This window comes from Populus trichocarpa, chromosome 12 (assembly GCF_000002775.5).
Source record: "Populus trichocarpa isolate Nisqually-1 chromosome 12, P.trichocarpa_v4.1, whole genome shotgun sequence".
In the NCBI taxonomy this organism is placed as follows: Eukaryota; Viridiplantae; Streptophyta; class Magnoliopsida; order Malpighiales; family Salicaceae; genus Populus; species Populus trichocarpa.
The window spans coordinates 44,313-68,564 of record NC_037296.2 but is presented as its reverse complement, the minus strand read 5'-3'; the positions used below and the strand labels follow the sequence as shown (position 1 = coordinate 68,564).

General features: G+C 35.6%; 4 protein-coding genes across 17 annotated transcripts; 3 read left to right on the top strand and 1 right to left on the bottom strand.

The window, feature by feature from the left end:
• Window positions 1–1,613: 1,613 nt before the first annotated feature.
• Window positions 1,614–10,752, top strand: LOC7493474 (uncharacterized). 7 transcript variants are annotated; one of them, XR_002977176.2, is made up of 20 exons: window positions 1,614–2,247; window positions 2,344–2,514; window positions 2,619–2,702; window positions 2,802–2,852; window positions 3,565–3,621; window positions 3,700–3,782; window positions 4,453–4,576; window positions 4,656–4,715; window positions 5,278–5,523; window positions 5,907–6,054; window positions 6,475–6,602; window positions 7,036–7,083; window positions 7,193–7,323; window positions 7,566–7,648; window positions 8,203–8,306; window positions 8,663–8,733; window positions 9,458–9,753; window positions 9,898–10,091; window positions 10,215–10,255; window positions 10,334–10,752. XR_002977176.2 is itself a non-coding variant. In XM_024582917.2 (20 exons), coding segments are annotated over exons 1-19 (2,532 nt in total). In that variant the 5' UTR covers window positions 1,614–1,761; the 3' UTR covers window positions 10,216–10,255; window positions 10,334–10,752. The 7 variants fall into 7 exon arrangements, 5 of the variants coding, with proteins under 5 accessions (XP_024438685.2, XP_024438684.2, XP_024438687.2 ...); XR_002977175.2 differs by having other exon boundaries at window positions 10,215–10,259; XM_024582917.2 differs by having other exon boundaries at window positions 9,898–10,057.
• A 2,696-nt stretch (window positions 10,753–13,448) lies between these two features.
• On the top strand, window positions 13,449–16,529 carry LOC7486702 (uncharacterized). Of its 5 annotated transcripts, none has more exons than XR_008056956.1 (3): window positions 13,449–13,818; window positions 14,283–15,789; window positions 15,997–16,529. XR_008056956.1 is itself a non-coding variant. In XM_052445943.1 (3 exons), exon 2 carries the CDS (start codon window positions 14,301–14,303, stop codon window positions 14,742–14,744), a length of 444 nt encoding a protein of 147 aa, XP_052301903.1. In that variant the 5' UTR covers window positions 13,453–13,818; window positions 14,283–14,300; the 3' UTR covers window positions 14,745–15,861; window positions 15,997–16,529. The 5 variants fall into 5 exon arrangements, 4 of the variants coding, with proteins under 4 accessions (XP_052301903.1, XP_052301901.1, XP_024438249.2 ...); XM_052445943.1 differs by having other exon boundaries at window positions 13,453–13,818; window positions 14,283–15,861; XM_052445941.1 differs by having other exon boundaries at window positions 13,453–13,823; window positions 14,283–15,861.
• Window positions 16,530–17,880: 1,351 nt separating this feature from the next.
• LOC7486703 (pathogenesis-related thaumatin-like protein 3.5) lies at window positions 17,881–19,703 on the top strand. 2 transcript variants are annotated; one of them, XM_024582479.2, is made up of 3 exons: window positions 17,881–18,753; window positions 18,858–19,125; window positions 19,435–19,703. In XM_024582479.2, exons 1-3 carry the CDS (start codon window positions 18,195–18,197, stop codon window positions 19,556–19,558), a joined length of 951 nt encoding a protein of 316 aa, XP_024438247.2. In that variant the 5' UTR covers window positions 17,881–18,194; the 3' UTR covers window positions 19,559–19,703. The 2 variants fall into 2 exon arrangements, with proteins under 2 accessions (XP_024438247.2, XP_024438246.2); XM_024582478.2 differs by having other exon boundaries at window positions 19,260–19,703.
• LOC7486704 (DNA-binding protein BIN4) lies at window positions 19,632–23,963 on the bottom strand. Of its 3 annotated transcripts, none has more exons than XM_024582475.2 (13): window positions 23,792–23,959; window positions 23,457–23,562; window positions 23,196–23,379; window positions 22,945–23,009; window positions 22,022–22,271; window positions 21,860–21,927; window positions 21,726–21,779; window positions 21,158–21,275; window positions 20,650–20,696; window positions 20,466–20,492; window positions 20,308–20,383; window positions 20,057–20,196; window positions 19,632–19,934 (listed from the first exon to the last, which is right to left on the bottom strand). In XM_024582475.2, the coding sequence occupies exons 2-13, from the start codon at window positions 23,505–23,507 to the stop codon at window positions 19,830–19,832; spliced, it is 1,185 nt and encodes a 394-aa protein (XP_024438243.2). In that variant the 5' UTR covers window positions 23,508–23,562; window positions 23,792–23,959; the 3' UTR covers window positions 19,632–19,829. The 3 variants fall into 3 exon arrangements, with proteins under 3 accessions (XP_024438243.2, XP_024438244.2, XP_024438245.2); XM_024582476.2 differs by having other exon boundaries at window positions 21,860–21,921; XM_024582477.2 differs by lacking the exon at window positions 19,632–19,934 and having other exon boundaries at window positions 20,083–20,223; window positions 23,792–23,963.
• Window positions 23,964–24,252: the final 289 nt, after the last annotated feature.

Here is a 24,252-nt window from a genome sequence, read left to right as displayed (position 1 = left end):
TAACTTAGTAATCATAAAATAAACTCTAAATCTTTATAAATCTCTCAACTGTTGAGTTAGTTTTATGAAAAAATTAACCCAGTTTTAACTCGAGATCAAAATGAGAAACAGCACAGAAGGAGAGCAAAAAACCACAACACATACAGTTTGAAATCACAGTAAGACCAATTAGTGAATCTTGTTTACAAGCATGCATGTTGATAAGTTCGAGTCAAGTAAAAGCATCCCAAATATCACGTCGCTCACTGTGAGGGATCGACCACCTGTTTAATTATTTCATTACAAAGCCGTCGACGATCTCTGGCCCCGACACGTGGTCTTAATTAAACCGGGCATAATAATTAAATACACTTCATCATGAAGTAGTGTATCCAAACACAACCAATCAACAACAAATACATGCATGATAAATGCATGCAAAGAGGAGTGAAAACACACCTATTGCAAGCTGCTGCTTTTCAGCGTACTGTGCCATTGGTTTGCACATAAGAGATTTTAAGAAAACATCCAGCTTGGAGTACTGTTTGGTTTGAGCTTCGAAATCTTCCTAAATTTCAGACAGATTATGACAACATGGGACAAGAGTTTTCTACCTTATTCTTCTTCTCTCATTTTTTTTCTTTCTATTTTCCGCCTTTCATTTGTTTCTTCTTTAATTCCATCTCTACTCTTGCACTCTACCTTTTCTTTTACTTGCACTCCTCCTTTTTTTTTTTTTTTCCTCTCTTCTCTTTTGTTCTTGATTCTTAACTACAAGCTCGAAATCAAAATAAAATATGTAAAGATTTTAAAAATATAAAGCTTCGTAAATGGCTAAATTCTTTTTAAAAAAGGATAAATCTTACAGAAAAAATTTATATCTTTGAGAATTCTTGTTTTTTTTTAAAAAAAAAATGTTTTAAAATTAGGGATAAAAAAGAGTTATTATATGATCAATGTTCGAAAATGCTAAAACCATTCCTTTGTGCCTACCATGCTTTCCAATAAATTTTTTAAAAAATAAAGGTTAAGGAAGAAAAGTGCGTGAAAAATATATAATAATTATATTTAAATGGATACTTAAATTGAGAGTGAGAGAGAGAGAGAGAGAATAGAAGGTTTAGTGCCTTTTAACAATATATAATAATTGAAAAACCTTTAATTTGAAGTTTGATACCTTCTTCTTTTTAATTTGTTTTTCATTTTAAAAAATTTAAATTAATATTTTTTATGTTTTTTATAATAATCTTAATACAATGATATTAAAAAAAAAAGAAATAAAAAGAAATATTATTTTATTAAATTTAAATCGAAAACTCTAGACCTCGTATGAATAGGAAAGATCGATAAGCAACGTCATCTTTGATTTTTCTGCTGATTTTTGAACCAAATGATTTAGATAAGCCCCCATGTCCTTGAAGAATTATTGGCTGCTCCATCCCTCCGCTCTCATTTATAAAATAAATTGCGGTCTTTTTTTTTTTTTTTAGATACTGTTGGGTGTATTTTATAAAAAATTAAAATTTTTTTATTTTTTATTGTTTTAATATATCGATATTAAAAATAAATTTTAAAAATAAAATAAATTATTTTAATATATTAATAAGTAAAATATTATTATTTTTTTATTCTTTCTGGTTCGCTAGCTATCACTACTACCATCTAAGTTGTCAATCACAGAAGGACCAGTGGTGGAGAATATCGCAGCAATGCAGAGAGTGAAGAAATTGTATCTTGAATTCTTACTCGTGACACTCACAGAGTAGCGCGTTCGCCAAGAGAATGCTCTCCGCCACTGCCACCGCTGGTGTGGTATTTGGAAGCAATTGGATAACATTACTTACCACTCCTACTAGATTATTATATTTTTGTCATAGCGCTGCTGCTGCTGCTGTTTCTGATTTCCCACTAACTATCAATATCACTCGTAGACCTCGTCATAGATTGCGCAAAAATTCTTGCTCCTTCTCTTCCACCTCCTCCCCGTTCCCGTCAATTTTAACAGAACCAGACGACGGCAATCAGAAGAAATCTGTTAATGACGCTCGATATTCAAGTCTAAGAGTATTGGAATGGGATAAGCTCTGCGACTTGGTTTCGTCCTTCGCCACTACTTCCTTAGGCCGTGAAGCCTGTAAGGAGCAATTATGGTCCCTCAATCACACCTACCATCACAGCTTGATCCTCTTGAAAGAAACCAACGCCGCTGTCCAAATGCACAACCATGGCGCTTGCCGCTTAGACTTCTCCTCCATTAATCTTCTCTTAGTTACTCTCCTCTTCTACTTCTTTTCGTGTTTTTGAATCTTGAATTGCTCACCAAGTGTTTGATTTTTTTTGTTTCTTTGACTGGAAAATATACAGGTAAAATCTGGTCTTCGAAATGCTAGACGGGGGGGGTTACCCATCAATGCTAATGAAGCAATGGCTGTTGCTGCTATCCTGGAGTCTGCCTATTTCTTGCAGCTCAATCTCAAAGCTGCAATCAAGGAAGATGCTGATTGGTACAATCGCTTTACGCCTCTTTCACAACTGGTTGGTACTTAGCATACACATTAATTCATGCGAAAAAAGCTCTAAATTTTCATTGTCTAATTGCATGGAGATATTATTTCTGTTTTCTTTTTATTCTCTCGTAGATAATGGAAATGGTTATCAATATATCATTAGTCAGGGTGATAAAACAAGTTATAGATGAAGATGGCTCTGTCAAAGACTCTGCTGTATGTTTATTCCTTCATTTACTTATATATATAGTTTACTTTCACTTTCTCTTCTTGTTTTATATCTGAATTTAATTTTGGCTTTCCGTTTTGTCTCAGAGTTCTGCTTTAAAACGAGCGCGTGATCAGGTTCAGCTACTTGAGAAAAAGGTAAAAAAATATATATATATATGCCTTTGCCTTTGCCCTTTCTTTTCTCATAATTGAATTCATTTAGTAGAAATTTCTAGTTACGCCTCCTATCTGTGATTTAAGAATAACTAGGGAAGCCCATCTTGCTTACTAAATACTTTTTGCTGCTACTGTTACATTTCTTTTGGATTTCTTGTAAGAAGCGAAGATGGGGTGGTTATGTAACATGAAATATTGGATGAAGCTATGTTTAGTTACTAACAATACCCTCCCTTTTAAGTTAAAAGTCAGGCCTTCAAATGGGCTTCCTTTGTTTGGCCTGTGAAATTTACTGGAGGATAGGGATGTTCTCCTTTTATTGAGCATATCAACCTTTTCCTGGGAAAAAAAAAATCTAGTACAGGGTTGGGTGACCTTTGGTTAGTTGATTTCTGGATGCCATTTGCTATATGATGGTGCAAACTCTCTTCTGCATGCTACCGAAGTTTTTTATTATTATTATTATTTAATAACAGTTGATTACATTTAATCTGATAAATGTGCACTACTAAATAACTTGGGTAGTTAAGTATCCCTTCTCGATGGATCTTGAGGTCTTCTTGATGGATCTTGGGGTGTCATAGTAATAGCTATATATAATTTCCTCGTATACACTCCTATTCAAAACTCATTTTAATGATTTTCATCCTTGGTGCTTCATTTTGAACCCTTCTATCGCTTTCTTTTTCAGCTGTCTCAGTTAATGGACAGCCTGATTAGGAATGAAATGAAAGAGACATCTTTTCTGGTAAGATGAGTGATAATTTTGTGTTGACTGTCTTTTTTTTTTTTTCTATTCTAGTTGTGGTAACTGTTCTTTGTTTAGGAAGTGAGTAACATTGATGGCAGATGGTGTATAAACTCAGGGACTGGTCAGCTGACAAGTTTTAATGGCCTTTTGCTGTCCAGGTGAGTGTGATTAGTTTCTTGGCATTTGGTTTTCAATTTACATATAAAGTACATGTTGCTTCATGCTGAACAAATTCATGTATTCTCTCTGTCTCTCTTTCTCACACACACATGCACTCTGCACGCACAAAAGAAAACAATTCTTGCTCCCCACAGAAAATTTAACTCATTTATCACCATGATAGTACCATGATTGAAGTTGCATTGTTATCTAGTCACAACACGGTGGATCAAAATGCTATCTAATAAAACCTAACACAACTATGAAGAGTTAACCTTTCTGCTCTCAATGCTAATATAAGCCATCAATCATGCAGAAAACACTCATCAGGAACTCCTTTTCTCACTTTTTACATTGAAAAAATTGTATCATGCAAGTCTGAGCCCATTGGTTGTGGAAACTTTGCATGTTGATTCTGGATCAGTTATTTGGTGGCATAAAAATTTAGATGACTAATCTACAGTGATATATCTGTTAAGTTCTTAGAGAATCTATAGAACAACTTCTGCTCAATAAAATATACATAGCAAAATAAATTTGGTAAATGCTAGCTTCAAAACCCTGTTGCTGAAATATTGTTCCCAAAATATTCCTTTGTATCAATCAGATTTCATTTACAAGAGCTTAGCTCTTTATATGTTATTCCTGAAGGGTAATTTACTGCTGTAGTGATTCAGGAACTGGAAGAATTATAGAGCCACTCTCAGCAGTTCCTTTAAATGATGAGCTGCAACAAGCAAGAGCATCAGTTGCAAAGGCAGAGGCAGATGTGCTTTTGATGTTAACAGAAAAGGTGTTTTATCTGGTGATATTTTTATCCATTATCCATATCATTCCTTCAATCATCATGTTTTAATTTGCAACCTATGCAGATGAAAAAGGATCTTGATGACATTGAAAAAGTATCAGACAGTGTAATTCAACTGGACGTGGTGGGTGCCCAACCAATATGTCTCTCTATCTTATCTCTCTCTCTCTCTCAGACACACACACACACACACACACAGTCCATTAATGTTTTTTAGTATATTCACTCCTGCGTATTTACTTGTCCCTCTCTTCCAAATGATGCATTCATTATGGAACCTTGTAGTAAGAGATAGAGTTGGTGATAATAATCAGAAAGCTGAGTTTGTGTAGTTGCAACGTTGTATAGTTTCTATGATTTGATTGCTTTAATATCGCTTAGAGCTTGGAGGTGCTAAAGGAATTGAGCAGGAATATTCTCTATGAATTGTATTATGGTCACATTTATGGTTAGTATAAAATGAGGATTATAAGCAAGGATTCTAACTTCTGTTACCTTTGGAGAACAAGTGCTAGAAGAACATAGTTGCGCATGCAAGTCTGAAAGCTGTCCCGGCCTTTAAATATATTGATGCTGCAATTTTATTTGTGGTTTTCAAATTTCAATTCCCTTTTACATGTTAAATTAAACACTTATTGTTAGTAAATTATTATACATTTATATCTGATGTGGTTCTTAACATGTAGATCAATGCCCGGGCAACTTATAGTCTTTTTTTCAGAGGAGCACCTCCCAGTTTGTATCTTTCAGAAGAACTGGATGGGTCTTTTTCCACTGAAACTTATTTATCAGAAAATGAAACCTTGATGGCATCATTTCCCAAAGAGAGAGAGTGGCTATTGTACATGCCTAAAGCCTATCATCCTTTGATGCTCCAGCAACATAGACAAAATGTGCAGAAAGCAAAAAAGGAAGGCAGTAATGCTCCTGATGTAAGTTATACTGGGCTAATGAGCAACATTCATTTTCTTTTAGTTGAGAATGTTCTATCTCTCTTTTTCCCCCTGGAATGGACATCTGCCACATAAGTACATGAATATATATAGGGTTAATATTTGAATCATTCTAAAGGCTTGCATTTTTTCTGTTTCAAGAGAAAACTGGAAGGAGATAATGGATGGGTGTGGAAAGTAGAGCCATATTTAGATCTTCGATCTTTAGAATGGATGTAACCGCATAATTTCATTGATTGATTGTTAAAATCATCAGTTGGCTGTACTTTCATTTTCTAATGAAACTCAAAAGTGTTTATATGTATTTCTTAATGAACAATTACAGTTTCTGTTTTTAAGGCAAATTTACTATTGATTGTCAGGTTTCTGCATTGGAACAAGCTCACCCAGTTCCAGTTGATTTTTTTATCTCCCATAAAACAAGAGTCCTGACTATAACTGGTCCTAATACCGGGGGCAAAACCATTTGCCTAAAGACAGTTGGATTGGCTGCTATGATGGCAAAATCAGGTTGACTGTACATCATCTCTTTTTCTTTTTTCATGTGACTGTTCATCTGACATTGAATCCTTTCCTCCAATGTGATTTGTATACTGCAAACTTCTTATTTATTTTACTATTTGATTTAGGTTCTTAAAGATCTCGCTTTATACAATTCAAAATGCATCGTGCATAAGGATGAAGAGCATAAGTAATCCCTCCGGGCATAATATATGGGAAGTAGAAGAGTCACTCGATGAAAATTTTAGCCACATACCAGTTTCTGGATGTATGCTAATAATCAGAGTGGAAATTTCATGCATTCTATGTCACATGGCTCATGCTGAAATAAAAAAAAAAACTTAGTCTTGGAAGAATTTGACATTGCATCAGATGTTTTACTCATGACCATTTATTTCTCTTACATAACCTTCTTGTTTGAAACTGCAGGTCTTCATGTTTTGTCATCTGAATCTGTAGAAATTCCTTGGTTTGATTCTGTTTTTGCTGATATTGGTGATGAACAGTCCTTGTCTCAATCTCTATCTACCTTCTCTGGCCACTTGAAACAGATAAGTGTAAGGATGATATGCTTTCCAGATTTCTTTTTTGTTTGTTTCTGTTGATTTTTTTTTTAATCATGGATATGCAGGCTAGAGCACTATAAATTGCTTACAATGTTTCTAACTTTGAATAGACACCTCTTTCTTAATTCAATTTCCAGTATCTTGCATATTATCAGTCATCCAGAGGCTTTTCAAATTGATTGCATATTGTTAATGAGATTGTGCGTTGAATGATAAACCTTGGAGTTTCTACTAACAAACACTCTTCAATTTGATATCTTCTCTTTACCAATGAGAGTAGCAGCTCTTCCAATTCAAGGATTATGAGTTGTTAAAGAGATCTCTGCTATATATTTTTAGACCATGCCCAATATCTTCTTTTCAAATCATTTTCCATCTTCCAGATAAGAGAATTTCCATGGAATTTAACAGATTCACCATGCAGGACATTCGATCTCAATCCACGAGTCAGTCACTGGTGCTACTAGATGAAGTGAGTCTATGATTGTTTTTACTTCATTGATATTTAACTAGTAGTTATTGAGACTTGTCAAATAAATCTATACCAGGTAACATATAATGCATATCTATTGCATATATAGGTTGGTGCAGGTACAAATCCTCTTGAAGGAGCTGCATTGGGGATGTCATTGCTGGAATCTTTTGCTGATAGTGGTGCCTTACTGACAATAGCTACAACACATCATGGTGAACTTAAGTCCCTGAAGTACAGGTATTTAGCAAATCAAGTAAAGATGCGATGATTGCATGAAGAATGCTGCATATCTGCAGATCATATTTCCTTGTCAATGAGAAACTCATCATAATTAATCAATATCCATTCTGGTTCATGTTTAGTTGAACCCACGTCTTGCATTGTTAACTGGCTCTTGCATTGCATGGTGTACTGTCACAAGCACTCTGTTGCCAGCTCCATGTTCTCAGTTTCATGTGTTAATGTTTCATCTTTGCCAGTAATGATGCCTTTGAAAATGCTTGTATGGAGTTTGATGAAGTGAACTTAAAGCCGACTTACAAGATTCTCTGGGGAGTACCAGGTTTTCCTCTTGGGTGCATAACTAATTAAATTTTTATTGGATGTGAGGATTGCTTGTAATTTGATTTATAGTGTTTGAAAACTTTATCTCTCCCTTTGTTATTTATTCTGTCGCTTTTGGATATCAAGGACATGGTATTTAAAAAAAGTATCGGATAGGGAAATCAAAATTTTGTAACTTTTTTGCCACTTTCCTAAGCAAAGGTTTTTAACAAATAGGGAAGTGACTTTTCATCTCAAACTAGGAGAATTGCACATGGTAACGCCCTTTCTCCATTTCAAAAACATCTCTCTTCATTCAGTGCTAGACTATGGAGCTTTCATTTGATATGAGGTGTAGTTGTGAATTTTAGACCTATGGGCTTTGATAAGAAATTTATACATTTGAGAAGTAGGGGCTTTTAAAAATTTGCTTGGTTTCCAAAGCTTTTTGGTTTGAACATGCACTTCCCTTGTGCTTAAAAGTGGGTTAGGATGCTCTTTTCTGCTTGTCATGATTGTTCTTTGTATCAGTAACTATACTTCATAACATAACAGCTGCGGTTTTTCCTATAGGTCGTTCAAATGCAATTAATATATCTGAAAAATTGGGACTCCCCAGTGTAGTTGTTTCTAATGCCCGAGAACTTCATGGTGCTGCTAGTGCAGAGATTAATGAGGTAGCGTGGACTTATCCCATGCAAGGTTTATTCTTGGTTATACTTTGAAATCATGAACATCTTGTCATCTGTATGATTTTCAACTGCTCTTGGTAACAATTACCGTTGTTTTTTCACTCGACTGCGATAAAATCCAAAGAAAAACTTATGCATTATCTGCTTCGTGCTTGAAAAAAAAAAGTAACGAATTTAATGGAAAGTTTACTGTTTTAACTATGTATTTCTGAATATCTCGATTGAGACTTTTTGTCATCTCCATTCTCCAACATGCAAGCAAATTACTGGAAGATTAAAATTTGTTTCTTCATTGTAATTTTCAAGCTGTCAAGTACTGTAATCTTTAGAATATCTTGCAGGTCATAATTGATATGGAAAGGTTCAAGCAAGATAGTCAAGAGCTTTTGCATGAGGCACGGCATCATCTGATGTGAGAATCTATAGCTTAAAGACTACATAGAAAATTGTTCTTCATGATTTCAATTGGGATGTGCATTATGTAACATCTGGAATATAAATCATCCAAATAATAACAGGCAAGATCTGAAACTCTGGCCATCAACATGCTAATACAGTTTGTTTGTTTTAAACTGGGGTATCTCTATGACCAATTTATGTCAGATAAATTCTTCTATCATAAATGGAGGAAGTTGTTGCCCCATTTGTGTGTGTGATTCACTAATAATTATTTATCCTCATATGTTATCAGTATCTTTTGGACAATAAATGAACAAAGTTATCCCTGGTCCATATCTGCACCTGCTAAATATATTTTGCAGTTAGAGCAATGACTCAATGCCCTATCCTTGTTATTGGATGTAACGCAAGAACCATGCATGCCTTCCAATTCAGAAAGGCTCAGGGGCTATTTTTCCTCAGGCATATTGTTCTTTTCAAGTTGCTTTTGACGTTTTATTCCTTTTATTTCTCTTTTTTCCTTGCATATCTTTTAGCTAAAAGGAATACAGTTTTACAGTAAAGATCATTAAGTCCTGACCATTTACTCTCTTACATCACTTTTATTTCTTCAATAGAAAGATGAATTTGTTTACCTTTTCTTATGTTGCTCAAACTTGGTTCGGTTCTCACTGTCAATAAAGAGCAGCGATTGTAAACTTGTGGGTGCTCTATCTACTATCTTTTTTCATTTTTAGGCTCTCAAAAAATCTTCATGAAAAACTAAAGCTTGCCAGAAGGAAGATAAAGGAGCATGGTACTGAACAGAGATACCGTAAGATGCGGCAAATATCTGAGGCTGCATCAATGGCTCGTTCTATCCTTCACAAGAAAGTGCGGCAGCTTCGTGCACATGCAACACAAACTTTTCAGCCTACAGCAGATCAAAAACAACTGTCGACAAGTGATAGCCGGTTTACTGCAGAGGCTAAGAATGGACGGCCTACAGAGAGTATGAGTACTTCAGTAGTTGAAATCAATAAACAACCATCAGGTATTTTTCGAATGAAAGTACAAGTTTCTATTGAAACTTGTTTGGAAGACAGTTTCTTTATGCAGAAGTTGTTACTTGTTGGTGCTAGCTTGTTCTTACTTGGTTTATGTTAAGCAAAAAGTCTAAAATTTAGTATGTTCACAGCAGCAATGACTGAGCTTCCTGAGGTTGGTGATATGGTGCAAGTTTCTTCGCTAGGAAGGAAAGCAACAGTTTTGAGAGTGGATCGATCTAAGGAAGAAATACTAGTTCAAGCTGGCAACATGAAGCTGAAGTTGAAACTTGCTGAAATAGGAGTTAAATAGTAAGAAAAAGGCACACTTGCATGTGCAAAATGGGTGAGAGTACATTTCTGCTTAATTCACCAATTGTTCCCTCTTTGTGGTCAAAATTACCATTATGTCATTTTTCAGAAACAGTGGATTATCTTATTATATGCCATTGGTTACATGCATATGCAGACACGCAGTTATGCACCCTCGCGCACGCGCATATCACGTTTGTATGTATGTGCATATGCAATTCAATATTTCTACCTTGTCAAATACTATGAATTAATGCATTTTATCTTTATATCCAGAGGTACAGAGGCATCATATAAATGACCAGCAGTTCATGTTCCTATCATGGAAAACATGTTTGTTCTGCCCTTTGGAAGGAGGGATTTTATCGAGCAAGATCCCAACATCATCTTCAGGCAGTCGGGGGGGGGGGGGGGGGGGGGGAATACTAGTAGAGTATAAAAGGGACGGGGATTAACTGGAAACAGAGATTCAAAATTTCAAGAAATGAAGAGCCTTGACGTCACTCACTGTAATCTATATTCTTGGAACGGCCCACCTGCATGCTGAGGAAAACTCAATCCATTAAATGTTGTCCACTAATAGTTGAAGATACTGAAACATAGGAGAGTTAATGTTGTATCGTTTCTCTGTTTGGTCGGTACATGTGAATATTACAAATGGCAATACAAATATTAACACTTTGTATGCTCTCTTATGATATGCGGTTTTTCTTATTTTTAAAAAATTCGATGCATCTGGGCTTCTACTAGAAACGCTAAGGCATGCAGTTTGCCAGAAACAGAGAATATGCTTCTTTGAAGTATGATAATGGCTTACAATAAATGTGGGAAGCATTCGCTGGTTAATTTTTAAAAAACATTAAAAAAAAATATTCAAGTATTACTAAAAACATTCGTGCATAACTTCATAAACAACCTGGACATCCAGGAAAAAAAATTAGTTTAATTAAAAATAATTCAAGATAATATCTATTATTTAAAATATTAAAATAATAATATATTAGATCGACACAATTTTATTTAAATTAACATCAATTATAATTTTATATAAAACAAATTTAAAAATATATTAAAGTTTAATTCTTAATTACACGTATATTAAAATCTCAAGTATTTAAATTTGTTTTCACTAGTCCTAGGGATCATGATTTGTACAGGTGATATTGAGGGTTGTTATTGGTGCTTTGGTATCATGATCTTAATTTGTTTTTCATTTTGTGCTTGTTGAACAGCATTTATCTTAAATTATGAATGATAATTTTGTTATTTTAAGATTTTAAGATCTTTTTGGTTATTAAAATGAATATTTTAATAAATTTATAAATAATTATATATTTTTATTGAATTGTTTCTTAGAATTGTAAGTGTTAATATTGATACGAGGTTCAAGAAATAAAATGTAATTTTTAAATTATAGCAGGAAAGTGAAAAGAGGTTTTTTTTGTAATTATTTCAAAAATTAAATGAAAAATACCAATGTTGCTCATCTAAACAGAAGGATCGGGATAAAAATACATTACAAGAAAAGAACTATAAATAAAAAAAAAAAACTAAGTAAATAAAATCACTCATAAAGCAAGCTCATTTAAAAATGAAAGAATCTTGTAATCTTGGGTCATTTTAAGAAGAATAAAATCTAAGGTTATGAGAGGAGAAGTCAATTCTTATTCTTTTTAGACCAAACATACATTCAATTTTTATCTGATTCTATATAAAATTATTTATAAATTTTTTTTGAAAAATAAAAACAAACAGATTTAAATAAGTCATGTATAAAAAACCCACTCCAAAAACCAGTTGCTACTTTAAAGTCTGAACACTTTCAACATAACTACTGCTATCATATATGCAATGTCAAGATTTATAAGCTCGTAATGCATCAGCATCTTTTGTTTTTGTTTTTGTTTAGATTTTTATTTAAAACAACCAGAGGATGGGTAATAGATTAAATACTGAGCTCAAGTAATATGAGTTTGGTAAATTATTAGACCTAGTATTTTTAAGATTAGTTAAGTATTAAGTCTAAATATATATGGGTCTGGTGAACTGTCAGACCCAACATTTTTAAATTTAAACAAGTTCTAAGTCCGCATGCTTACAAAGATATTTTTCCTTTGATAAATCATATATATTTCTCCTCTAATGAGTTAGAGATTTTTTTTTTCTTTTTTACACATAAGATATTTGAATTCTATCATAAAAAAAAAAGACATTTTAGTCCTCACATGGATTAAAGGGTAAGAAGGATGGGCTATAAAGACCTATAAGTTCCTAGAAAAAAGAGTTTTCAATATTTATTCTATTTATTTTTAGAGTTTCTTTAAAATATTATTGTATTTTTTCTCAGAAAGATATTTACTTAACATCAAAAAGCCCTAAAATTTATTAAAAAAAAATCTTTTATAAATATCTATCAACACTTATTGATTATCTTGACAAGGAAGAATGAATTGAATTACTAAAACCAAGATATTTACTGGTTATCTAATATATAAATTGGATTTTTTGAGACATATGAAACCACTAAATTAACAGCCAGAAATGCATGGGAATAAACCTCCATAGACTTGTCATCAATAGATCATGTAATGATACATTATCAATTAGTTAACAAAGCTATCAATCTCATCAAAATAAGGTAATATAAGGGCAGGTCGTTCATTTTAAATGAAAGCTGATCTGCATATGACAAGCATCAATCATCGGCAGCAACCAGATTAACTATTAATCACGTCAAGATTAGAGCTTCAGATCAAATTACACGGCTGAGCTGACATAAAAGATGAGGTAAATGGGCTGGGCTTGGGCTTCCTTATTGTACATGGACACGAGTATATATGGAGATAAAAATACGTGTTCAGGGCGGATAAATTAAATGAAAGTCAATATTATGCCCCGTTTCAATAGTCTATTTGTTTTTTGTTTTTTCTTTTTTCAATACACATCACATGAGGTGGGAAAATTGAGATGCTATGCGACATGTTGAGACTTGAAAGAGAAGCAGAAGGAAGACATAAAGTGAGGGAATAGAGACAGGTAAAGCAGATAGACACGTGACAAGTTAATTAATTAAGAGACAAAATTATACTGACTTAATTACACACTCTATTATTATTTTAATCACCATATCTGAGATTTCTTAATATATTAAATGAGGATATATATTTACCATTATGTTATGAGTAAATCCAATTTTAATTAACATATTAACTGATTTAAAACTATTTATAATTATTGGTACGGCGCTTTTATGGTATATTATTAATTGTAAGCATAGGATTAGGAAATCCAACTCCGGATCTTAAAAGTCAAGGTTGAATTAATGAACTAATAAGTCTCCGTTAGATGTTATGTAAAGTAATGATAAATTTATATTTGTTTGCATTCATGCATTCATGCATTCATGTGGAGTGGAGATGGAGGGTCAAGTCAACACTCAACAGGAATGGAATTATAGAGAGGGGGGGAGCATCTCTTGTTATGCATAAAATTCTATAAGTAATCCTCGTCTCCCACTTCTGTGCTCTTCACCCTCATTATTTTTTCTTATTAACAGGGAGAGACGAGAAGAATTCCTTAAGTCTGTCTGTGTGGTGAGAGAGAGAATGTGTGTTGGGTACAGGTTAGATTTGTTTGGCAGGTGAGGTGTAGTGGCATCGTCTGTCGGTCGGTCGATCATTATCATTTCTCATTACCTTTGGCTCCTCCTCCTCCTCCTCCACTTCTTCTTCACATCACCAGATCAGTTCAGATCAGGTCAGGTCAGGTCATTTGCCCTTTCCTTTCTTTCTACTGAATATTGATTCTCAATCACTACCCCTTTTTATTACGTCATTTTTCTTTCTTTTTTTTAATCTTAGTTTTGGAGCTCAGATCTGTTCTTTTTCTCTTTTCTTAGAAGAATTTCTTTTTAGAATCTTTGGAACATGAATCACTCATTATATAATATTATAATAGCCTTGGACTCATGACAGACACCATATTCAGTGTCTGTTATAACTATGGATATGATTGTTGGAATTTGAATTCTTGTCGGAATCGCCTTTCCTTTTCTCTTATTTTCGTCTCATCAAAGACACAGTAGATTTCCTTTCCTTTACATTACATTACTGAATAAAAAGGTGGGAATTTGGACAAGAAAACAAAAGGGAGAACCTCTTCTTTCGAGCAATACTTGAGTTTCGTCTCGGATGAGCTTGACCCCATTCTTCTGGTGGCTTTGCAGATTTCTTTGAAGCTGCCAATGGATGTCTTTGGTAAATCCATCCTGTCTGCTCCTGCCAATGTTGTTTATCTCTCCACTATTCTTGGCCTCGATGGCCCAATTCCTGTCCACAAATGTGACTGCAAGTGTCAGAATGAACATGTCTTTGCTAACATGTACCGCTGCAGCCTTACTGGTCTCACTCACATCTGTGACAAGAACTGTAACCAGAGAATTTTGTATGACAACCATTCCTCCCTTTGTCGCGCAAGCGGCCGGATTTTCCCCCTTTCCCCAGCTGAGGACCAGGCTGTCAGAGGAGTTAGCAGGAAGCTCGATGCTGACAATAGTAATGCTCCCACGGATAGCTGTTCTTTCAAGCGCAGGCGCAATGCACAGTTTCATCCTTCTCCTTTCGAGAGATCTTTCTCTGCTGCCAGTCCAATCTGCAGCCAAGTCGGAGATGGCATGGATATGAGCTAGATATAATCTATCGTATAGCTGAAATAACCCTTTCTCTTTTTATTCGTGATGTTTATTTGAAGTTTCTCCTTTTAATGTTTCACGGAACGGATACGGATGTCTTTGAACTTAATGTGGGTACTACAATGGTGGACCATACGTGTCCTCCTCTATGGAGGAACTTAATATTTATTTTTCATATGTAATGCAATAGCATAGCTTGACTTTCGATAGGAGATCTTGAACTTGCTCCATTCACTCACTTATGAAGCTAGAGTTTAATTCATTTTCATTCAAGCTCTCCTATTCCTTTTGAATTCAAACTAACTTCTGGTTCTTTCAGGTCTTTTGCAAGACTTTTATATCTATAGGGTAGTATCAACTTTTAGCGATTTGATTTACTTCTTTATGCAATTATTTTGTGTCTACCGTGTTTTGATCTGCTTTTTGTGGATGTGCTTATTTTGTGCATTTTAAGTTTTAGAAACACAAATTCGTTGAGATACGTTTAATACTAGCTGACTTCATTACGTTTGTGTTGAGTGTACTAACCTTCATAAATCTGTGTTTGTGTAAGTTTATGAAACAGATTTATCTGCTATTTTTTGCACTTCATGATTTTGGGTGGTGGTTGTATTTGGGTGCTGCTGGTTATGCAGCATAGTTTTTATCAGGGCTTTTGTGCATTGTTCTGTGCTCAAACTTACCTGCTGCTATGCTTTATTTTGTCTGGTTTATTGCAGGTTGAAGACCAATATTGCGTTGATTCCTTGCTTTTATTTGTTGTTGTTTACTCAATCTTGCTTTCCTAATTAGATTTGATGTATGGTTTCCTGAAATAACTTTTAATTTTGCAGGGATTGGAGTGTATACAATCCAGGAGACGTTAAATATACTTCTCTGTTATCATTAATGAATTATTGTTTTTGAGAATTTTGTTGATAATGTAAAGTTCAAAGAGTTTATGTCATCTTTTACAGGAGTTTTTCCTTTCTTGCTGTGGTGATTGATGTGGCATGGAACTGCTGCTGATGGATTGAGAAGATAGTGCATTTACCTGTTGAAGGTCTGAATTCCAGACTAATCTTGACTGCTGGTTTATTTTTTAACTTATCATTGTCTCTGCTTTATGATACAGGTATTTCAAGATCTAATTTCCTGCTTATCAAATGATGTTGGGCTGTCGTATTGATGTTTTTTTTAGAGCCTACCTTATTGTCTGTTTCAGTTGATTACCTACCTTACATACCTGCTTTGTGTATGAATGTGGCAGATGGAACCTGATTTGGTGGAGTTACTATTGGATTGTGAATTGCAGAGGCAAAAGGAAGTTCCTTATTTTTATGGTGAGCTTGAAGCCTTGAAGAGCAGAGCAGCTACATATAAGTTGTTAGAATTGCTGGCTTCAACCTCTGGAATCTGTTAAGGCCAAGCAAAGCTCGTCTTCAGCCTTTGGAATCAATTGAGTCCACACAGCGCTACGCCTATCTTGGTTGCTATTGGTGTGAGAGGGAGTTAAGTTTTGTATCTGACCTGTTCTGAAGCTCCTGAATAAGTACGCTGATATAAATTCTGGCTGATAGCCTCCCCTTTCTGGTCTAAAACTTCCCTGTTCTCCAGCATTTCTCCAATCAGCGAAAATTTGATCCCTGTGGATTTAATGTGGGAGTAGATTTAGTTTGTTGGGGTTTATTTTGGATATATGCAGTAGCACTTGTGTCCTCGTAATATTCTAATAAAAAATAAGAAATAATGCTTCTCCCTCTTCGTTTACAATTTAAACGTTTCTCGGCATCTTGGTTGTAATCTTTGGTGTACATTCGTCCCTTGATCAAGTATAAACAAGATGATGATGCTTTGTTTTCTTATCACCATCTGGTGTGCTATGTTTCACAGGATGAAAATCTTTTTCAGTGATGAACAAGATGGTTTTAGTATTAAACTTCAAAAGGATTAATCCAATAAAACAGGAAAGAATAGGAGAAAAGAGAAGGGTAATCCGCATTGATTGCACGATGAAATGGGCTTAACGAAATCACATGCCCCCAAAACCTGTGGGCGTAGACTGTGATTGCGATGATTTGAAAGCAAATCCCTCACTTTTATGATATTGATGTCATTTCAACCTGTTCAAGGGCGGAGTCAGAAATCTTTTTTATCCTGGGCTATGAACAAATAAATAAAAATTGTTTTTCAATATTCTGATTTTAGACCCTTTGTTTTCCATCACTTCATTAATGATGCATGGAAATTTTCGCAATATAAATCGAAGGATAAGCTAAGAAATCATACTCCATACCGATGGGAGTTAAGGAGGTGGCAAAAAATGTGGTAAGTGCGTGAAATATCATGAAGTTCGATTGAGTATTTATTTATTTATTTTTATTAACGTGAATATCCGGGTCAGCTCACGTGTATCTCGATTAATCTTATGGGTCCTAAAGTTAACGACCATGTAAACCTCCAGTGGTCTTCAAGTTTGTGGGATTCAAACTAGTGATCTTTAGGGAGCAAACCGAGAGCCTGACCAATTAGGCTACACTCCTCATGGTTGATTGAGTATTTATTTGCTGCTATTAGATGGGGCTAAAGAGTAGAAAGCGTTTGGGAACGCAAACCGCGTTCCCCTAAAATTCAAAATTTTTTGGTTAAAAATTAATTTTTTGGTATGTTTTGAATCATTTTGATGCGTTGATTTCAAAAATGATTTTTAAAAAATAAAAAAACATCATTTTGATATATTTCAGCACGAAAAACACTTTAAAAAACAACCGCAATCACAATTCCAAACTTATTTTTTTAATTTTATTTTTTTAAAATTAAATTTTTTAGTGTTTTTCTATGAATCAAATACATATAAATTGGGATATATAAAATGGGTTCTTTTCTCCAAAATAGAAAATCCTAGAGATTTATTCAATGAGTAAGAAGAGAAATTAATGAGATGCCAAAGGCTAAGAAGCCCAATGAAAAGGTACAAGGCTAATATGGAATAATGCAGAGGGAATATTTACATATACGGATTTGGAAAAAGGTAAATAAAAAGGCTATACTTATAAGATGGGATATTACGTTTTTTTAAGATCTATTTTTCTACCTGGGCTACAGCCCACCTCAGTCTTCTATGCTCCTCCGCCCCTGAACCTGTTCATTTTTTAATGTTTCTTTCATTTGAAGAGAGAAGCAGCTCGGAACCTTTTCTTTCTTTGAGGGGAGAAAGAGGGGGGACAGGAGCATGACTTTGCATCATCTGTCTGTAATAAATGCTGTGCAAATGCAAAAGGAAGGAAGGAATCGCTTCAACATGTGGCCATTAGGATGAAAGAAATACTAAACCCAGAAAAGTGATATTGCGGCTCAGTGTTCAGCAAAGCAACGTAACCTTTCAGGTTTGGATTTTCCATAGCGCGCAGTCATCTCCAACCTAGATTCTTCCCCTACATTATCTAGGAGTTGGCCCTAGCAAGCAAAATGCTACCCTACCCACTGCTATCCGTCTCTCCTGAGGCTACATTTACAAAGCTACAAGAAGCATCCACCAGACTTCTCATGATGCCCTTAACGATACCACTTTTCCGTCTAATTCTCACTTCTTTCCTAATCCCTCTTTCCTACTCCTGCACTTTTACAATAACAAACGATTGCCCCTATACCATATGGCCCGGTACCCTAGCAGGTGCAGGCAACCCACAACTTGCAAGTACTGGATTCCGCTTGGATTCTGGTCAAAGTGTGAGCATTTCAAGTGTCCCAGGGTGGTCGGGTCGGATATGGGCAAGGACAGGATGCACATTTGACGGCTCTGGAAATGGCTCCTGTCAAACTGGCGATTGCGGGGGAAGGCTGGAATGCGTAGGCAATGGTGCTACTCCACCAGCGTCGCTCTTTGAGATAACCCTTGGCACAGGCAATGTCAAAGATTACTATGACGTCAGCCTCGTAGACGGCTACAATTTGCCTCTTGTTGCCGCACCCGTTGGAATCCACGGTGCATGTAATGTCACCGGCTGCGTTTCAGATGTCAACATGGGTAAGGTTTTCCACCTTCCAACTAATTTTCGTTTTACATTTTGGGCTCTTCGGTGAGACAATGACCTAATCGCTTCAACTTTTCGTATCTATAATTTCAAATAGGTTGCCCAAAGGAACTTCAGGTGGTAGGCGATGATGGTGGAGGAGGAGGTGTGGTTGCTTGTAAAAGTGCTTGTGAGGCCTTTGGACTGGACCAGTACTGTTGCGGCGGGGAGTTTGCCAACCCAACCACATGCCGACCATCCTTTTATTCAACCATTTTCAAACGAGCATGTCCAAGGGCTTATAGCTACGCTTTTGATGATGGCACCAGCACTTTCACATGCAAGGCTTCTGATTACGCCATCATTTTCTGCCCCACTGCCAACCGGTATGCTTCCTTTCCCTCGTTATTGATTTGTTCTGCTTGGGTTAAAAAAAAACACACAAAAAAAGCCTGTTTTTTCTATTTCGCTTCAGATAAGCGTTACTAGTATTAAAATAAAGAATGAATCTCTGGCACAGGATCGAGACGCCTGATGGGGCAGACACAGCTTCTGTGATTCCCAAGCCTGGTAATGGGGAGACAATGAAGCTGGTTTCCTCCTCAAACTTTCTCCGACCTCTTCCATTGCTGTTCTTTCTCTTCATCCTCTATTTAACCTAATGAACATAGATGGAATCTTATCTGCCTTGCTAGAATAAAGCAATTCCACAGAACACCTTGCATCGTTCGGAATGGTGAAGAACCTCACAAATCCTGCACGAAGAGTTGGACTATTGTAGAAGAGCACCAAGTGCTATTTCAATTATCCTGGAAATGAATCCTTTTGCCAGAATGAAGTTGAATTAGTTTATTAGTGTTTCTATTGTAGAAACAGCAAATTGGACCATGTCTTGGTATGAAAACATAAACAAATGTAAAATAACCTTCTTCCAAAATAAGATTCATAAGCTACATTGATTAAATTCCAGCAAGTTAAAAAAACCTACTCTAATCGTGATTTCTATACCAACCTTAATCAGCTAGGTTATATATGGTCATTGTTCATGGTTTATGCAACATATATGATAAAAATATTGCAAGCAAGTCTCTTATTTTTTAGTCTTGGCTTTCTTCGATACTTGGGTCTTCTTTCTTACTTTCTTTACTGGCTGCGGCTTTCCTACTGCAGTTTTACCTTTCTTTCGAGCCACTCCCTGCATCCAAACTTGCATAAATAAGCATAAGTGGAATATATTGTAAAGCTAAGCAAAAGCATGGTTTCTAGCAGTTCACGAAAGAGTAAAGACTTTGAAGTACTTGAAGATTTAAAACATACAGATGATTTCACAGGTTTTCTCTTAGTTTTTCCGTTGGCTGGTTCTTCAACACCCTCATTCTGATCAGTTTGAAGTGCAGTAGCCTTTGTTATCTTGTCAGTCTCATCTTCAGAATCGAAAGAAAAACCCTCAAGCGTTCCTACTCATACAGGTCATTTTTAGCGAACTACAAAGGTGAGTTCTTTTATTCAAAGGGATATTTCTCGATAAAGTATTTACAATAAAGAAACCATTGGAAAAAAACCCTAACCTTCAACCATAGTTTCAGCTTCGTAAACATTAGACTGCGTTTTTAGCTGAATGAAGTCATTCATAATAGCCTCTATCTGATCAAGCACAAGATCAAAAATAATAAAACATTATCTGAGCTGCATAGAATGAGTAATAGGAAGAGGGAATTGGGCACACCTTTGCCTCTGATTGACCAAAGCTAACCTGAACCAAAAGAGAAACATTATCATGCCTTTCAAAAGTAAAAATGTACAGCGGAACCCATGGAAATCATGAGACTGACAGTTGGGGTGAGAAAGGGAAACTACAGGGGGTGTTAAACATGTGAATCAAAAATTTCAAGCAGAGATCCATGACATACAACGCAAAAGGTTCTGGAAGGAACTATTGTTGTTCTGTATATTGTGCCTGAAACAACAAAGTTAAGTAAATCAGAAGCAAGCTCTCTATGGAGGCATGCATAACAAAACAGATAAGGGCAAGGTTTTCGAGGTGGATATCAAAAGTGAGCCACCATTGAAGAGAAAAACACATAAGGCACTAGGTCATGGTAAAGTAAAATGTTGGGGAAGTAAAACAGCAACCTTTTTGTTGGGACACTTTCCACAGATTGCTCGAGCTAATTTCTAATAAAGTTTAGCTATAGTATTGCTGTGAATTGTGTTGTATGCACAAAATCTGTAAAATCATCCATGATGATTCTGAAGGAAAAAGGACCTTTCATTACTGAAAAATTAATGCATAAATTTTTATCTGCCACAAGAAATGGTTGAGCTTTCTTCTGGCTATATTAGATGGGGAGTATTTGAAATTATACCAAATGAAGAACGTAGTAACCACATAAATTATCATAACAAAACAAAAGATACCTTTTAAGTCTAGGTACATTTCAGAATTTCCAGATGGGGTATCCGGAATCACTACCCGCCCAACAGCCCCCATATCGCCGCTTAGATCTATGGATTCACCTTCACACTCAACAAGCGCCTGCATCATAAAGCTTTTAGTTAATAACTGATGTGCATGTGGATGCATGCATAAAGTTATCTATCATTTCTTTATATACATGGATTTACATATTATGTGGCAAGAGCCAAAGAACCATCAAATCAGAAGCAAACCCATTATCAAGCAGGGGGGTACATGGTGCAGAAAACAATCTCTAAAGAAGTCATCAAGGGACCAAACAACTAAGCAATACAAACATAAGCAGCCAGCAGTGGTTAGTTTGCTTCTTCCCAGAACTGGCCTTCTCTCTTCCCTGTACAATTATTATTTGAACTTCTATAAAATATTGAGAGAGAAAACCTAACAATATAAGAGAACTATGTCTATTTATAGCATCCAAGACAGCACCATGGAGTTGGAAAGTTAAATGATATTTATAGTTAAAGCAGAGGAAACAAGTGGTTTTTTTAAGACCAATAGGATTCCTACCTTGGAGCGCTGGACTTTCTCAGAGAGTACCAATGGTAACCTTGATGTAGACACCTGCATGCTTATCTTGCTATGTGAATTGGGTGAAGCATGGGAAAGTGGAAAAAAGAATAGTTGCTGCACATAATTCTTACATGAGCATTTCTATGCTTCTCAGATGTGTCTTCCTCAGTAATTTCCGCATCCCCATGGTTTCCTGTGACTTCAATTAAGAACATTTAAGAATATGAGAGAGTTCTTTGTGTGAAATTTGGAAAGATATAAAATTCACCACAATTTCCATCTTCTCCTTGTACCTTTACTTTGCAAGTTATCATTTCCATTCTTCCCATTCTTTGGAGCGTGACCCTCTCCTTTTGAAAGTTTCTTCGGAGATTTACTTTTTGAGGCCTTCTTTACAGGAGACACTTCTCTGCTGTGCATAAGAATTAGATCCTCATTGTTTCTGCTCTCTTCAATTTTATTTTTTCTGGGATCCCTTGCAGGGCTATTATCAGGACAAGACTCGGAGTCCGATGATAATGCCCAAACTGAATTGTTTGATGCCTGTTAGCATCATTGTAATTGTCATCAACATCAACCATATAAATAGCAAGCTAGACATCTCCGAACTAAACATTCAAAACCAGTAACCATGCTAGACCTTCCTGGTAAAGAAACATTCCACGCCAATAGTTGAAGAAAGAAAATCTAAAACTAGTTGACAGTATACAATATCTTGTTAGAGCAATGAATGGTTAGAAATTAGATATTAACATCTAAGTTCGCTACACCAGAATGTGCACAGAAGAGGACAATTAAGTGCAGGGGAGGTGGCATGCCAACAATCGGATTCCTTCACCTATGATACCAAGAAGGATGTCACTCTTAGAAACACTTGAAGTTTTTAGCAGAGGATTAAAGATAAACTTCCCTCGGTTTGCTCTTTGAAATCAGCCACAGCATTATCAAACATCAACTTTTGACAATACACAAAAGTCTTCATTAGCATATAACCTATTAAACAATAGTATTCCTTCACTATAGGAGCCACGTATAGCCAGCAGAAGCAACATGTCTATTTTGATATTCAGCCTTGGACAAAATTCTCCCACAAACTCCATCAACTCCCAAAACAGACTATGATTTATACTTCATACCTTACTGTACCAATCAATCATGAACTATTGGCACTAAACTCATCTGAACACAAAAGAAGTGTTGGTATAAATGTTCTTACAAGAGGTTCTTTTGTGTGATTCACAAATGTGCCATCCTTAACATCTTGTCCATCATCCCCATCCCCTGAATCATTTTCAGAAAAACAAAGCATTGAAAACCAAGACTAAATGAATCTTATTTTTTCAAAAAAAAAAAGGTAAAAAACCACCATAGACAAGGCTTGCAAATAGTGGTAATGTAGCTACCATACAAGCACAAACCAATACCATTTGACCAGTACAAATAGCAAAGAAAAAAATCTTGTTTCACCTTTTCTTTTCTTCTTCTTAGCTCCCCCTTTTGGTTTGGAAATCTTATTGGATGGAGCATCAGCAGTAGTTGGACCAACAAGATCGTTGCCTTCCTTTGACGATTGAGAATGAACCGTATCATCCCTATAAGGACTGGCCTTGGGCGATGAGGCTGAGTCAGAGGACAATGTCAGAGCTGGGGCCTGCCAAGCAATGCTTTAATTAGCCAGTACCCAGGATAGGAAACATTAAAATAAAAGAAAAAAGGGAAATAACAGACCTGGAAAGAACGGAGCCAGTCTGGAGAATCCTCCCGAGAGCTATTGCTCATTTTGGTTGAATTAACAGCAATCAAATTTCAACATACATGCAATATTATTAATAATCTGTAAAACAAAAGTCATTCCTCTTTGCTTAGTATTAGTTAGATTTGATAGAAATGCAGAAATGGAAACTTTTATTATGCAGTTAAGGGATGAATTCTCTCTTCTTCGAATTTCTAAATCATTTGATAAAAGAAGAACAAGCCCTAAAATCGGAAAGTGGAAATTGGTGCGTGAATCTTAAAAGAACATGCCTGGCCAGTGCATATAGACATGGAGAGAGAATACTTACCAGAGCTGTAAAAAGCAAAATATTCAATGGCGTCCAGGTTCAGGCACCAATAAGCGGAGCTCTCCCTCTTTCTCCCCTCCCTCTCTCTGCGACTGTGCGCGCTACAGTATTCAAGAGTCAAGACGTGGGCTACTCAGAAATCACAAGCATGTCTTCGTGGGCGGGTGAGCCAAGGTTTGTTTGCACTTTGCAATGCAATGACAAGAGAGGGCCTAAAAGTCCTGAGACACTACTTAACCAGCCCATCCAACTGCTACTAAGGCCCAGCCCCATATTAAAAAAAATATGTATTATATCATCTAGGAGTCAGATTGAATTTTTATTGAATGTAAAAAAGATATTCAAGTGAGTTAACATGTTTTCTAGTAAAAAAAATTAAATTATATGGAGGTTAATCTGATATGATATGATTAACTTTACAGGTTCAAAGACAACTCGAACGACCGATAAAAATATAATTT